Source organism: Leguminivora glycinivorella, chromosome Z, assembly GCF_023078275.1.
Source record: "Leguminivora glycinivorella isolate SPB_JAAS2020 chromosome Z, LegGlyc_1.1, whole genome shotgun sequence".
Lineage (NCBI taxonomy): Eukaryota > Metazoa > Arthropoda > Insecta > Lepidoptera > Tortricidae > Leguminivora > Leguminivora glycinivorella.
Genome location: NC_062998.1, coordinates 23506955 through 23524544, shown reverse-complemented (window position 1 = coordinate 23524544; position 17590 = coordinate 23506955). Strand labels below are relative to the sequence as shown.

The 17590-nt window shown below is 36.4% G+C and overlaps 1 protein-coding gene across 1 annotated transcript in view; it reads right to left on the bottom strand.

Annotated features, from left to right (window-relative positions):
- The window catches only part of LOC125241889 (gustatory receptor for sugar taste 64a-like), a 52934-nt gene extending 42189 nt beyond the window's left edge, over positions 1-10745 (bottom strand). The window contains exon 1 of the mRNA XM_048150580.1: positions 10504-10745. Coding sequence (XP_048006537.1) covers positions 10504-10745 — 242 coding nt within the window. The remainder of the gene's footprint in view (positions 1-10503) is intronic.
- Positions 10746-17590: the final 6845 nt, after the last annotated feature.

The window sequence follows — 17590 nt, the reverse complement described above, 5'->3', positions numbered from 1 at the left end:
TCCATCTTTTTTGGGAGATGTGACCTTTAACTTTGTTAAATGCAATTAGTTTCATACAGTGATAATATAAAAAAATCTCAAAATTAAATAAAACGTAAGTCAATACGCTTGTCCGAATAACTGACAGGTGCTTTTGCTGGCAGTCCTAATAGATGACATCTAAGTATGATTCAGGAAAAACAGTAAAAAACAAGTGTTTTGGGTTAAAATTTACTACAAAATTAAATAATTTAATAAAAAAAAAACGTATTCTGTTGATAACATTTACTTTTTACGTGTTACATTTATGTAATAAAATAGAATAAGTCGGCTCCTTGGTGACAGGAAAGCCAGCTTTTTGCACATCTTGAATCCACTGAGTTAAAACTTTCTCGATGTCTTCGGGTAAGAAAGTTTTTGGGCTCATGCGGCAATTACGTGCCGTTTTCCCGTTAACTTTATTGGACAAGGTTGCTCGAGGGATACCAAATTTCTTTGCTGCCGAGGCGATGGACGAACCCCTTAACACATCTTCTATGGCTAAGTCTTCTTGAGAATATCTCTTCCACTGACCTTTATCAGGCGGCATTTCTGAAAATATACCCAAAGTTTTGTGAAAAATGACATGTCAAGCACTACCCAAAGAAATTATACAGATTTCACTACAATTAACGAGAAAACATATCAATAAAACCGTAAAAGATATACAAAAAACTGTCTATGTGCATGTAAATTGTTTTTTTCAGTAAAGTTAATGTGACTTACAGAAAAATATGCTGATAATATGAAACTGTAAACGATTCGTTTTGGCTACTTTAATCGTGATATCCTGAAAAAACGGCTCGACAAACATTGGGACTTGGAAAATAACGTAACAGTCCCAATAAATGCCAGCCGTGTCGAGTTTTAGACTTGCGACGGTTTTCAGTCCTAATAAATGACACGCTTGTTTATCACAGTAACAATGAACGAAATCGACATTTAATTACTTAAATATCTTCCCGCACATTCTAGCACCAACACAATTATAGAATATGTTCACAACTTACCGTGAAAGTATTTTAAATAAGTCAGCAAATACGAGCAAAGCAACACTTTCGCTACCAAGAACCCGACTGTCGGGCACACCGCTCGTAGAAGCGTAGCCGATTACATGGGTTTCCCCGTATGTAGCGAAAATGTCGTAGCGCCGCGTAGAGCCCGGTTTCGAAAGTGTTAACCAAATCGCTAACAAAATTGAGAGATTGATTGCTCATGACAATGTCATCACATATACAGGGTGTAAACCTAATACGGGCGAACCTCTTAACGGTGGTGAGTATAGGACATAAAAAATGGAATTAGATAACTTTTACTTAAAATTGAAATATTTGTTTTATCCATACAAATTAATTTGGCCCGCAACGTAATGCAAACACACCCGCGTTAACCGCTCGTTGACAGTTGTCATTGATTGTCATCGCAACCACGTTTACAGTACATTGCTGCTGGGAAATTTTTCAAAAATGGGCTGGGCTGGGCATGGGTATGGGCTGAAAATTAAGAGTAACTCAAAAACACCTTGTAATTAATGATAACTATATTGAATTATATGCCTGGTTTCATTTATCGCCCTTATTACGTTTACTCACTGTATTATTCATTAATTGAAAAAAGTTTCCATATTTTATAATATGGCGTATGAAATGTGAAGGCTACAAACATTTCTCATCTAATAAATCTAATTGCGATGAATGTAACGGTAATCTTATCTTATTAATCGCTATTTAAACCATGGGTGACGAGTACTAGTACCGCGTCGAGCACTAGTACATCCACCTTACGTTTAGTATTGCAAAATGAACGAGGAACCCGTAAAAATAATACGAAGGAAAGGAGGAAATGTCTTGTTATTCAATGGATACCATTCCTTCTCGGGAATATAGCGTTATATAAGTGCAGCAGAGTAGATTAGTGAAGGTTGGAATGATAAATTAAACAAAAAATAAAATTAACAAATTTGCCAACTTTTGGCCCTGGTGATAACCCTACATGCACATACCATATTGTTAGATTAAGGGATCGCAATTGGGAAATCTCGGACATTGCATTCTTTCCGAGCGTTGACATTAATACACTGATGTATGAATGACACATGTCAAATACTTAAATGAAATAATGGCAAAAATATGATTATCAATCTTTATTACATACTTTTAACCATTTTTAACACTATTTTCACGTTAACATCCTACGGTGTTCAAATGTTCTTCCATCTTCGTAGGTAAATGCATGATGTTTCGTGACGTTGTAGCACATGATATTTAATATTGTATGTAATTAATGTTTCCCTGGACTCCGGCGATAATACCGCAGTATTTTTTCATCAAGTCTAGCTGCAGGGCCCGCGGGTTGATTCGTTGGTCATTTTGTGCTTTTTCGTGATAGCCACATTGGGATAAGTTTGTAATCTAAGTGACTATATCAGAAGCACCTAAAATTTTTTCTATGCCCCACCTGATGCGAGAGTGGATTTGGTTTGTTACTTTTGTTAATAATCAGTCACATTACAGTTCCATTGCAGTTTTACGTAGAGCAAATTTCAATAATCACGATGTTTTAACATAGGCAATTTTAGTTGAATAATTATGACATTAGATGAAATGACAATACCTATCATTTCAAGCGTCAAACATCTTATCAATTTTCGACCACGTAAAGAGTTTTGCTGGTCGTTGAAAATGTAACCTATTAATTTTGCGAACCAAATAATAGTTAAGAACTAGGTCATGCATGAAAAAATGTGGGCGTACATTTTTTCATGCATGAAAAAATGTACGCCCGGCTTTAAAAACAGTGATGTGAAAAGCGGTTATACCAATTATTACATTATATCAGTCTAAGTAAGATAAACATAACTTTTTTTATGATAAAAGAGGTCGCGATATCTTCCTTAATTGTTTATGCCTTCATGTTTATGATTAGTAGTCAGTGGTTGTCATATCTAATGTCACTTGAACAATTTTTGTGTTGATATTATTAAAAATATGTATGTAACCTAAGCTTTCATCTGATAAATCCACAAAGAGAACGGTCCCTGAAAATCCTGCGACATTTGTTATCGGTGTCGGAAACAGATCCAAAATGGTACGGCATCAAATTAACACCAGTAAATGTTCTGTCATCTAACGATTGTTTACAAGTAAGGTCATTGACCCTGTCACCTGTTTAGGGTTTGCACCTAGTACATTTTTACAAAAATGTTTGAAAGGCTATAACTTGAAAATAGTTAAAGTAAATTGTATAGTTTCTAGGGGAAAAATGTTGTCCTAATGCTACACTATCTCCCATTTCCCGAAAGGATCGTCGTCCGATTCCACGCGGTAAACATAAAGATCTCAAAACTACTCCAACATCTATATGGGTTTGCAGCCAAAAGCGAAAGAACAAATGCAGTGGTTCTGTAACTATAAATAATGATGTAAGTTAATTTGATAATATATGCATACCACGCAGAGTATTTCTATACAGGGTGGAAATCCTTTTTGGGTCATTAAGGGAAGGTACCAGATCCCGTGTTGTTACGCGAAAATGGTCTAAAATGACCTTCCCTCGATTTTAAATAAATCAAGATAGGCGTTTACAGACATAGTAAAATGTATGGAAAAAATTTCTTATATATGTGTTTTTTTTTTGTGCATTACCGTAAGTTGAACTTTAGGAAAGTATTATTACTGGATAGGAATGGAATCGATTGGCGTAAAAAATAGCATGTAAAAATAAAGTTTTCAGTTTCATGTATACTAATAAAATGAACCAGTAGTTTATGGTGGTAGACATTTGAGTTACTAGATCTAAGTATTAACAATGTTACAGAAATTGGATGCCATCAGACAAAGTCGGCACTCTTGCGTTCAGAAGTTGTTGCAAAATGAAAAGGCCATTGCTATGAATGACATACGAGAAGCTGCACAAAGCACAGATAGACCCATACCTGAATTATATGATGAGGCCTTAAATACGTGGCAACAGAAAGGTTATGACCTAGTTACGCCCTTACCTGCATTCGAAAATGCAAAGCATACATTATATGATTCACGCAATAATTCGGCAGGCGTAAAAAAATTACATTTCAAACATTTTGAAGAAGTGCAAATACCTGTGCAGCACTGGCAATATTTAGTGGCAGATTATTATGACGGTGACACTAAGATTGTTGTCTTTTGTATGGAACAAGATAGAGATGATATTAATAATTTTACAGAAATATTTGGTGACGGAACTTTCAAGTCCGTACCGTCTCCCTTCGCTCAATTGTTTGTAATTCACGGTGACTTTGGAAGTACGAATACTACAACCAGTGTTAAGCCGTTACTGTATGCTTTGCTTAGCGACAAAACCAGGAAAACATAATATGTTAAATGAAACATCTTCACATATTATGTGAAGATGTTTCATTTAATCAAGTCACAATTTCCAAATTGGAATCCGTTAAAATACCACGGCGATTTCGAGCTTGCTGCGTTAAGCGCCATTCAGGATATATTTCCTGCAATTACCGTTGTTGGTTGTTATTATCACTGGTCCAAAGAGGTTGGTTAGTTTGTGCTCGGCGTTGCCTCTGCTACCCAAAGAAAACTTTCGAGGTGGCTGGGATTACATACAGTTAGAATTAGGGTATGCAAAAACCGGTTAACTTTAAAAACCGGTTAATAACCGAACCTTTTCCTTCAAAACCGGTTAACCGGTTATTAACCGGTTTTGCGGATTTTTAGTAAATGACCGTACTACGCAATAATTTTACCATAACCTTCAAGAATTCTGATGTTGGTGATATCGTAGCAGGTATTACTTGCACGATAAAGATCATTTTTATCGATTTTTTATCCAGTTTCCAGTTACAGGGCTTGAGTTTGAGTGTCCATAGCATATATGGCGCTTAAAACTGTTGTGTCTTGACTGTGATATTCAATTTAAAAACTAACTATTTGTCAGTTTTGCATGTCGTGAAGGTCTAGAGCTCTCAGAGCCACTAGTAATACAAGCAATTGACGTAAGAAAACCAAGATCTCCATTTTCCCTATATTTAAAAAATATTATTTTAAATATACGTAGACTCCGGTCATAACGACGCTCAAGGGACCGCTGATATTATGTCGTACTAATCGGACGTCGTACAAAACGAATTTCATTTTTGAAATTACAATGAATACCTAAGTACATCACTATTACTAAAATATTTCAATGAATAGGTTTATTTACATGGTATTATAATACTTTATTTTATTGTGACTTGTTTGGTTAGAAAAAGTCATTTTCATATGCTCATCACCCGCAGATTACTATCGTAATTCGTAATAGAGATGGGCCGAATATGGACTTTGCCGAATACGAATATTCGGCCGAACATTCGGTTCAGCTCTTACCGAACCGAACATTCGACCGAATATTCGGTTAAGCCATATTTTTAAAGCGAATGTTAAGTTAAAACTATTAAATGACTGACATAATGGTTACGTATGTTATTACAACTATTATGTTCTTATGAATTATGATTTAGTGGATAAGTAACTAAAAGTTAGTTGAAACAACGCTGAACTCTTCTCAACTTTAACTTTTTTACAAAACAATTTATTTACATTTTGACGCACAGGTAATTAATTATCTCTTTTTAATAGTTCCTTAGAAAGATAATAAAAAGAAGCTTATTATCCAATTTACTTTGTTTATTCGGTAAATATTCGGCAATGCAACTGAATTATTCGGCCAATTACGAACATTGAAAAACTTGCCGAATATACCGAATTACGAATATTTACCGAATATTCGGCCCATTTCGAATTCGTAATAATTAAATAGTCGCATTCCTCAAATCTCGATTAATATGACAATTGAATTTCTATACTAAAAAATAAATAAAAAATATGTATGTAAGTAAAACTAGTTTATACCCAATCGAAAAAAACGGGTTCTATTTAGCTTACTTATACGATTAGACCCGAGGCGACGAAATTGTTAAAATTATTGAAACAAATGTATATTTAAGTGGACTCGGGACTAATTTTTAATCTTCACGTTTAGTTAGATTATAAAATCATTATTATACTATGACTTCTTTAAAAAATTCAGTGCAGGTGCTTAATGTTGTCAATGAAAAGTAATAAATAAATCTTTATTATTACAAAACATAAAAGAATTACGTGCTTTTGACCCTCTTTTATACCTAATTTGGTCATTTTGGGAAATAAATATGATTTCGGTTATTAACTGGTTACAGACTATAAAAACCGGTTTTTATCTAAATAAAAGCCAAAAAGTCTCGGTTAACCGGTTTTTCGGTTAACCGGTTAACCGGTTTGCATACCCTAGTTAGAATACATTACATATATTAATAGCACAGCAAAAAATAAAATCAAATCATTTTTGCTCTATGTGGACTCCCAATGGCTGACTACTGATATCCAAAATGCGATTAGTGTTTTTGCAAACAGACACCGTAAAAACAATGTGTGTGAATCATGGAACAGCAAAATTAACAAAAAAATTACGAATATACTGAGGCTGTTAAATCATTTGGAGAAATTGACTATTTTTAAAAATAATTCACCAGTCAAGTCGAGAGCAAACCACAAAATTGTTAATGACGATTTTATAAGAGAAGTACAGATGGAGCTCATTGCGGGAGATATAACAGTTGGTTATGCGTTAGAAAAAATACGATAATAACTAATTATAACTTGAAACAGTTAATTAAATTAGGTAACAACTTTACAATAATAATAAGTAGCATATTATCTTTTAATAGTGTTACATGCCAAAATAGTCACATTCAAACTAGTATGACTTCATTTGTACTATATGATACTGACCCTAATGAAATATTTATTACCCTTTCAAGCTTAAAGTCAACTAGTGCTCCTGGATGGGACAATATTATCTCTACACAGTTCCTGAAACTGGCAAGTGGTATTATTGTTCCAATCTTGACGCCTTTGGTGAATCTATGTTTCAGGCATGGTGTCTTCCCTGACTCTTTAAAACAAGTTGTCATCACACCGATTTATAAAGGCGGGAATAGACATTGTGTATCCGATTACAGACCCATATCGGTCCTGCCGGCGATATCAAAAATTATAGAAAAAATCATAAATACCAGAATAATGAACTATCTAAATAAATTTAACATCTTGTCAAACGTTCAATTTGGATTCAGACGAAACTTCTCCACAGAAGACGCAGTATTAGCTTTATCTTCTCTAATAACTGATAAAATAGACAAAAATAAAAAGTCACTAACCGTTTTCTTGGACCTAAAGAAAGCATTTGATACTGTTTCTGTTCCCATTCTAATTAAAACCTTAGAAGCCACTGGAATCAGAGGATTACCATTGGCGCTACTTTCCAGCTATCTTCATAACCGCAAGCAGAGAGTTAAGATTGGTAAATATGTTAGTGATGATTGTGATATAAGTTATGGACTTCCCCAAGGAAGTGTTCTCGGCCCAACTCTATTCTTAATATATGTCAATCAACTTTGCCAACTTAGCATCGATAACGGTTCCATTTTTGTTTACGCCGATGACACAGCGATTGTGTTCTGGGGAGACAGTTGGAATGATGTCAAGAGATCCGCTGAGTCTGGACTAGCTAAAATTTTCCAGTGGCTTCAAAATAACCTTTTAACACTAAATATTGCAAAAACTAATTTCATTTGCTTTACTAAATACAATAGCACTCAGCCTACCTCAACCTTCACTTTAAAAATACACACCTGTAATGACCTAACGTAAAATACCCTATAATGAACGGTGATGCCATTATGGACAAAAAACACAAATCCTTAAAAAGAAGTATCTAAAATTTGTTTCTAAAAACTGACGGCAATGTACCATAAACTAGAGTTGTAGAGCTGTTTAATTTTGAAGTTTCAAATAATTCGGTTCTTTTTAAAGGATTTGGGGGCAAGATAAAAATCACCAGTTTACTGAACCTCTCACCAATGTAGGAACTACCACACGAAACGTACCATAGCGGAAAGGGTCAAGGAACATATCGCAGCTGTCAAAAATCGCCAGGTGAACAAGTCTGCCGTTGCTGAGCACTTGCTACAGTCAGGGCCTAACCATTGGATTGAGCTTCACAACCCTAAAATTCTCTCTACAGATCGTGGGTATTATAGTAGAAAAATACGTGAAGCCATTGAAATTAAGAAGTATAAAAATTTCAATCGAGACGAAGGTTTTAATATCTCATCCACATGGAACCCGGTCATTAGTAAATGCAAGAAGAAACAAATATCGCAGGTTGAAAAACCGAATATCGTGAGTGTTGTGTGTCGACAAGGTGACATCCCTAGTGCACAAACTGTTCAAGTGGGTAGTCAGGACCAAGTGCGGGTAGTTCGAAAAACTCGTACAGCTAGAAGATGTTGATGTCAACTTCAGCCAGTCTGCTCCGAGACCACGGGGACAATGCCGTCCTTGAAACGTCGGAGGTTAGTGTTTAAAACATAGTAAATACGCGATTAAATTTTAAATATGTGTAAAAATCGTGACTTTTGTGTTACTATTGGGTTGGTAAGAAAGTAATGAGCGATCGATTGAATTCCACATAAAATTTTTGAGAGAGTTCTAGAATCTTCTATGGTCGAAAGTATATAAAGGGCGAGTCGCACAGTTTCTCGTCAGTCATTCACTAGCTGTCGCCGAGCTAATATAAGGAAGAAAATGGACGAATTAAAAGTGCATGTAAGGCATTGCTTACTATATGAATTTCAGTCTGGCCATTCAGCCGCCGAAGCAGTGCGTAATATATGTCAGCGTGTTGCTCCTGAAGTTGTGTCTGAGGCCACGGCGAAACGATGGTTCCAGCGGTTTCGTAGTGGCGACTTTTCATTATCAGATCAACCTAAGTCTGGTCGACCGGTGAATATTGATGTAGCCAAATTAAAAATCTTAATTGAAGGAGATCCGAGGCTAACGAGTCGTACTCTTGCTACCGAGTTAGGCTGCTCTCATGTCACCATAGAAACACATTTACACGAGTTGGTAAAAAACTACAAATACAGTGTTTGGATACCGCACGAACTTGATAGACATCAACTAAACCGTCGTGCCGATATCTGCATACAACTTCTGTCTTTTCGCCGCACATTCAACTGGTTGGACCATCTTATCACTGGAGATGAAAAATGGGTCTTATATATAAATCACACACGCAAACGTCAGTGGCTAGCTCCAAACGAAAAAGGAATAGAGGCACCAAAAACAGAGCCTCACCCTAAAAAAGTTATGCTGTCCGTTTGGTGGGATATTCATGGTATTATTCACTGGGAACTCCCACCAAGTGGAATGACTGTTACCGCATCAGTATACTGTAATCAGCTTGAAAATTTAAACCAAAAAATCTGTCAGAATCGTCCACAGCATGCTAAAGTTTTTTTCTTACACGACAATGCTCGCCCACACATTGCAAAAGTGACTCGGCTAAAGCTATTGGAGCTAGGTTGGAAAGTGATACCTCATCCACCGTACTCTCCAGACTTGGCACCTACGGATTACGCATTGTTCAGATCGCTAAGCAATGCCTTGAATGAAAAAAAGTTCGATGATCAAGCCCATCTACGACAGTACATAGCTGAGTTTTTTGAATCTAAACCTAAGAACTTCTTCGCCGATGCTATTCATTCTTTACCAGAACGATGGAGACAAGTAGTAGATAACGAAGGCCGTTATATTTTTGATAAATGATTAAAATAATAAATTAAATTGAAATTACAATATTGGTTATGATTCGCTCATTACTTTCTTACCAACCCAATACAATAAACATTTTTTCATTTTCATTTTCAATAAGTATTAGATTTTTTTTGTTGGGGTACCTAACTAGAAGCAATATTTTGTTTAATAAAGTTTTTTTGGGTTAGTATCATATGGTTAAAAATGCAAATCGTCTATGCGTCAACTCACCTTAAAATCATTTCGGTAAATTTGCAGATAGTCGAGAACGTAACTGGTCTAAGAAGCAACTCGTCTAAAATCAACTCGACAAATAAGTGGTTTGTCCAATTTTAGTTGTTTAAGGAAGTTGTTTATGTTCTTAAGTTGTTAAAATAAACTGTTGATATAAATGTCTAGTTTTTCTTTACCTTCTTTTTGAGATCATATATATGTGCTACCTCGTCCCCATCAAATCTGAGCAAACTATTTTGTTAGGAAAGTTCCCGTTATAGGATAACAGGAGCGGTCAATCTTGGAGTATCAATAAGCGGTCAATTAGCGCTGGAATAATCGATCCAGAGGCAAAATTTTACACTTTTATATTTATTCTAAGCCTAGTGGTATGGATTGCAGACGTTTCTGCTTGACAAAAAGTTATAATCCTATGAATTATACTTAGTAATAAATAAATAACACTTATTTCTTTCTTTTAATGTTTTATTCTTTTTAATTATACAAATGTTGAATTTGTTGAACCAGTGATTGAACATTTACGTTAATTGAATGTATTAGTAGTCTAAATAATCGGACAATATCGTTTACATACTCTAAAGTAAAGTCGCTAATGGTATTATTCAGCGAGCTGGTTAAATCCTCCCAGTTTTCCTCTTCGAGGTGCTGAAGGCACATTCGGCTTGTCGGCGGTAAATAGAAATTGTGCTCTACTAAAATTTTTGCTTTGGTCATATCCAGTATATCCGACAGATTGCGGTTCATGCAATCATTGAAGACGCATCTATTCGGGTCAACAATAGCACGCCGAAGAGATCCAGCGAAATAGCCACTCATTTTATTGAAATTTATAATAGATCTAACTACAACAACAATTTCATGAGCGGATGACACGTAAAATGAAAACAATAATGACGTGCAAATAATTGTCACCTTAACATACTTTTTATTTATTTGATGTCACACTAGGCCTTATTAATGAGCTCCTAGGTCCTAGCTCAATCGATAGTTTTTAATAGTCGATAAAACGTCTCGTTTAATTTAATAGCTTGGTCAACGAACGATCCTAGATGGAATGGCCGAAAGCAGAAAGTTTCACTATGGGATGTTGTTAGGGGTAGTAAGGAGACATACATACTAAAAGTCCTCGAACTTTGGACGTGAGCTCGAAGAGGGGGGGATGAAAAAAGGCCCCATTTTTTGGTTTTTTGCTCATATTTCAAAAACTTTGCGTCATACGAAATTTTGGTTTACTACACTTTGAAAGCTTATAAAATTCTCTATAACTTTGATCTAGAAACTTTTTTTCTATTCTCAACTATTATCTAGGTATTAATTTTTTAAAAATCGTTTTCCCCCTACTTTTTGCTTCATACATTGCTCCATATCTTGAAAAATATTTATCTTAGACAAAAGTTTTCTCGAAAAATCTTGTAGATCATTCAAATACCTTTCATAATATGTGTACATATGCTTCTGGGTCATGTACCGTTGAATAATTATACGACTTTAAAACGAAAAAAAAAAAAAAAAAAAAAAAAACATTCAGTCGAATTGAGAACCTCCTCCTTTTTTGAAGTCGGTTAATAAAACAACAAATGTATGTGATAAACGTGTAAAATATGTATTTCATGAACATGATTGTATTACGATGCTGTATAAATGCATTCACACAACAGGTAACAATACATTAGCTGTACATAAAGGCCTTCTCAAACCCACATCTACCACTACTACAATCTGTAGTGCACCGGCAAAATATTAACTTCAGTATTTCTTCCGGAGCAGCTGGTACTTTGGTTTGCACAGGAATCAGTAAGTTGCTTTCATTCCGTGCCCATCCCCATTCATCATCCTCCTTGCGTTATCCCGGCATTTGCCACAGCTCATGGGAGCCTGGGGTTCACTTTGACAACTAATCCCAAGATTTGGCGTAGGCACTAGTTTTACGAAAGCGACTGCCATCAGACTTTCCAACCCGAAGGGTAACTAGAACTCATTGGAATTAGTCCGGTTTCCTCACGATGTTTTCCTTCACCGAAAAGCGACTGGCAAATATCAAATGACATTTCGCACATAAGTTCAAAAAAAAGTCATTGGTACGAGCCGGGTTCGAACCCGCAACCTCCGGATCGAAAGTCAACGACACCCCCAGGATAGAGGAAGACACTGATGATAACGGCGGGGAGGATATTGTATAAGATACAGTTGTCACATCTGATCCAGATGACATGGAAGAAACATTTTTAATTTGTTTGATTTATTTGGGACAACAAACACAGTAACACACAATAGAGAATTGCAGTGTTGACAGTAGTAAGGTGTGAGACCGACAGCATTTCAAACAAACAAAGAAGACCGATTAGTATCATCCCGCCCAAAGAGGCAGCGAGTAAATTAAAACACGTGTAAGTTATATCCATACCTCCTAAGGATACTGAAGCAAGTGTAAACTCATGATTTTACAGAGGAGAGCCGTTCAAAGGTACAAAGTAACATAACTAACATATTTGTTCACGTAAATAATAATATAAAAATTCGGATTTGTTTTAACGAAATCAATGAGATTATTTCTGCATTCATGAGAATTTCAAATTTATAACAGTTTATGATCTAAGAGTACTTGATTTCTAGATCTAAGAGTACGAGTATATTAGCGCACTTGGTCCAGTATTCGTCAAGTAAAAACCTTTTTTTCACATTAAAATTTGATTTAAAGTAGAATAGTAGTAGAACTTTTAAGAGCTAGGACATAATTGTAACTTAAGCTGTTATTTGCAGTTTTTACCTCTGAAACTAAGTTAGTTAGTTGTATTAGTATTCCACACTTTTTTTACCTCCCTCGCTAATATACTAATAACTTTTTTCTGAACTTATGTGCGAAATGTCATTTGATATTTGCCAGTCGCTTTTCGGTGAAGGAAAACATCGTGAGGAAACCGGACTAATTCCAATAAGTCCTAGTTACCCTTTGGGTTGGAAAGTAAGAAGGCAGTCGCTTTCGTAAAACTAGTGCCTACGCCAAATCTTGGGATTAGTTCTCAAAGTGGACCCCAGGCTCCCATGAGCCGTGGCAAATGCCGGGATAACGCAAGGAGGATGATGAATGGGGATGGCACGGAACGAAAGCAACTTACTGATTCCTGTGCAAACCAAAGTACCAGCTGCTCCGGAAGAAATACTGAAGTCAATATTTTGCCGGTGCACCACAGATTGTAGTAGTGGTAGATGTGGGTGTGAGAAGGCCTTTATGTACAGCTAATTGTATTGTTACCTGTTGTGTGAATGCATTTATACAGCATCGTAATACAATCATGTTCATAAAATACATATTTTACACGTTTATCACATACATTTGTTGTTTCATTTCGTTTTAAAGTCGTATAATTATTCAACGGTACATGACCCAGAAGCATATGTACACATATTATGAAAGGTATTTGAATGATCTACAAGATTTTTTAAGAAAACTTTTGTCTAAGATAAATATTTTGCAAGATATGGAGCAATGTATGAAGCAAAAAGTGGGAGGGAAACGATTTTTAAAAAATTAACAGTTTTTAGGTGCTCATACCTAGATAATGGTTGAGAATAGAAAAAAGTTTCTAGATCAAAGTTATAGAGAATTTTATAAGCTTTCAAGGTGTGGTAAACCAAAATTTCGTATGACGCATAGTTTTTGAAATATGAGCAAAAAACCAAAAAATGGGGCCTTTTTTCATTCCCCCCTCTTCGAGCTCACGTCCAAAGTCCGAGGACTTTTAGTATGTATGTCTCCTGACTACCCCTAACAACATCCCGTTGTGAAACTTTCTGCTTTCGGCCATTCCACCTAGACCCCCCTTTTGAGCATTCATTGACTGATCTATAAGACGAGTTGTTTCAGGGGCGAACTGATATTTAGACCACATACATTTTAGACGAATTACTTTGACGGCGGCCAGCTATTTAGACCACATACACGTCGGACGATTTGATAATGCGACAGCAGACGAAATGATTTTGTGACGAGTTGCTTCATAGACCGGTTACGTTCTCGACTATATGCAAATTTACCGAAATGATTTTAAGGTGAGTTGACGCATAGACGATTTGCATTTTTGACCATATGCTACTAACCCGTTTTTTTAGGTTTATATTTAGTATGCGTTTATTTTTTAAACCACCTTTCTACAACTTGTTACATAACCCACTTATTTTAAATTAGTTTTCGTTGTCGAAAGTATAACCCGTCTAAACTGATGCGTCGCTGATAATAAATTCTATAAGTAACCAAAAAGTTTTGCTTAGTTGTGAAGGAGGCATGTCATGTGCATTGGTTGATTGATGGTGGTGGTGGATCTACGGGGAAATAACTTATCCGCGGGTATGACCCGTGGGCCCACGGCAAGTTTTGTATTCAAAAAGATAACTTAAAACTAGAGCAGTGGGTCTACGGGGAAAAATTACCCGTAGTCCCCCTGTGGTACAAAAGCTGTGGTACCATGGGTAAAAGGTGATTTTTAGGGTTCCGTAGTCAACTAGGAACCCTTATAGTTTCGCCATGTCTGTCTGTCCGTCCGTCCGTCCGTCCGTCCGTCCGTCCGTCCGTCCGTCCGTCCGTCCGTCCGTCCGTCCGTCCGTCCGTCCGTCCGTCCGTCCGTCCGCGGATAATCTCAGTAACCGTAAGCACTAGAAAGCTGAAATTTGGTACCAATATGTATATCAATCACGCCAACAAAGTGCAAAAATAAAAATTGGAAAAAAATGTTTTATTAGGGTACCCCCCCTACATGCAAAGTGGGGGCTGATATATTTTTTCATTCCAACCCCAACGTGTGATATATTGTTGGATAGGTATTTAAAAATGAATAAGGGTTTACTAAGATCGTTTTTTGATAATATTAATATTTTCGGAAATAATCGCTCCTAAAGGAAAAAAAAGTGCGTCCCCCCCCCTCTAACTTTTGAACCATATGTTTAAAAAATATGAAAAAAATCACAAAAGTAGACCTTTATAAAGACTTTCTAGGAAAATTGTTTTGAACTTGATAGGTTCAGTAGTTTTTGAGAAAAATACGGAAAACTACGGAACCCTACACTGAGCGTGGCCCGACACGCTCTTGGCCGGTTTTTCTTTCGTTTCTCACGAAGCCCACCTTTCATCATGATCATATAATAATCAGCATCTTTTTTAAAAATGGACAGAAGTTTTAGTAGGCTTGGTCGTTTTCTTTTGCCCACGAGACCATTAATTTTACTGTGCCATCCTTCAAGACAATTATTTGTCCTGACAAGCTCCCGGTATACAGACCACTTTTCTTTAAATTAAATAGGCTCCAACCATTGCTCCTCAAAGTATGTTTTAAATTCAAACATTTCGTGATCATCCGAATCGTATAGGTCATCCAAGATGTATTCCCATCCTTAGAGTATTAAATAAACCGGTAAAAATGGTAGCACTGGTGTTAAAGCAACAATTCTCTTGTCATGTTGCCTTTTTGTAATTTGCAACTTATTGGCCTTTCTCTGAATGGCTCTAGCGTAGTGATACCAGCATCCTTTTACTGTAGTAGCTTGCGGGAATACTTCGGAGATGGCATTCATTGCTGCAGTTTCGTAGTCAGTCATAAACTGTGACGGATTAAATCCTGTCAAGTGTCGTTTAATTATGTTAAAAACAGTAACGTAGCTTTGTGTTGTGCTGTCCGTCATGAACACATAAATCAAAGGAACGATGTTAAGACTGTCGGTGGTGGACCCGACGTCCCCGTGGATTGTGAAAATCTGTTGAAAAGGTGATGGGCAACTATGGAACGTACCGTCGCCATAAAATATCTTATAGGTGTTAATCCTTTTTCTAGCTTCTTCTGAGCAGAATGCTATTATGCAAGTTTCATCACATCTATACTCTTCCAATATAAAGACATCAAATTTTGGCGGGATCTCAACCTCAGCGTAGTGTTGAAATACTAATTTTGTTACACCGGCTGCTTGTTTTCTACTATTATACACACCAGTTTTCACGGAGCTATAACTAGGAATTTTAGTTATTAAAATATCAGTACCGGCATCTTTCAACGGTATTGTGTGCTGTTCGTATATGCTTTTAATAGGATCTAACGAGTTACTCGCTGCATTCCGCATCTTTCCCAGTTGATAATCTAGTTCATTTTTTGTATAATCTGGAACGCAACGGTCGTGTGTCTTGTTTTGTAACATCCACACACCCTGTGTGAAATAATAAAGGACGAGCTTAGCATAAATAAATCTTATTACTATTAACAACATCATAATTCACTTTTATTATGGTCTAAAAACTGTAATAAACTTATTAAAACTTACATGAATGGTAATCGTTCCGCGGCATTTTTGTTTTTTTTATTACAGCATTGTTCATACTGACGGCCCTTTTTTATACGTACCTTTACGCCGTAAGAATACGATTTCGTTGTGATCTATTATTTCCTCCATCTTCCGTCCGTCCAGTTCAATAAATTGATATTGATCAGATGTTGACATTATGTACCTACTGACATCGCATCAAATAAAATACAGGAAAGCAAGAATCTTATATACATACTGGATATTGCACGCCGAACATTACGTTGAAGCCAGAAAATATGACCTTGAATTACGTCACGCCGGTCTTGCATCTCTTTCTTTAGGGTGTCCATGATTAAGCATACATTAGGGATAGCCCGCGGAATTTGACGTATTTCGTTTATACGACTGATTGATTTTGTAATTTATTAAATTCAAATCAGATCAACCGTTTTATCACGAACGTGAACATCCATCCTCACAAACTCAAGTAAAAGGTAATTACTATTTTCTTACCACTCAGCAGTTACTCGACCTTCCTGATGTCCGGCAAAAGGTTATCTTTTCCTAAGAACGCCACAAATACGGTACAGTTTTTACCAGTGATAAACTATTGGTTACTTTTCCCACCTCCAAACCTAGGGGTAGTAACACTGGTAACCACTGGGAAATAGTTATGTTATACAAGGGGGCAAAGTTGTATTTTAACCGCGAGTATGGAATGGAAATACGAGCTAGCGAATGGATCCTAGGGTTGAACCGTTCAAGAATAGAATCCTGAGCGTGGCGAGTGTTGCAACATGAGGCTTAAAATACAACTTATCTTTTACCAAAGATGATCGAGTAGGTATTATAGAAAATTACTGTCAAAGTAAAATGTGTAATCACTAATCACAGTGCATAGAGTGCCATGACACAGGCTTAAAACTTTTGAACCTCCGTTTTGACAATTTGGCCCATATTCTTAGCTTGATATGTGTTAAAATATCAAATATTAATATTAGCGCCATCTAGCCGAGCGTACCCCAAAGTTGTATTGCCATCTTGCTCACCGTACCTTCTTCTGTATGGTTTTGAAGAAATAACCTAACCACAAAATTAAAATTTTGAAAAAACCCCCGACCGCGACCTAGTGGACCGATTTTCATGAAACATGGCTAAGAACACTCCCGACTAACTCAGCTTTCAGAAAAAAAAACTAAATCAAAATCGGTTAATCCGTTCGAGAGCTACGATGCCACAGACAGACACACACACACGTCAAACTTATAACACCCCTTCGTTTTTGCGTCGGGGGTTAAAAAACGTATTTCTTAGACTTTATCTGTCTATGTCTATACGGAGTTACATAAGTCTTTGTCTTTTACTAACACACCTGT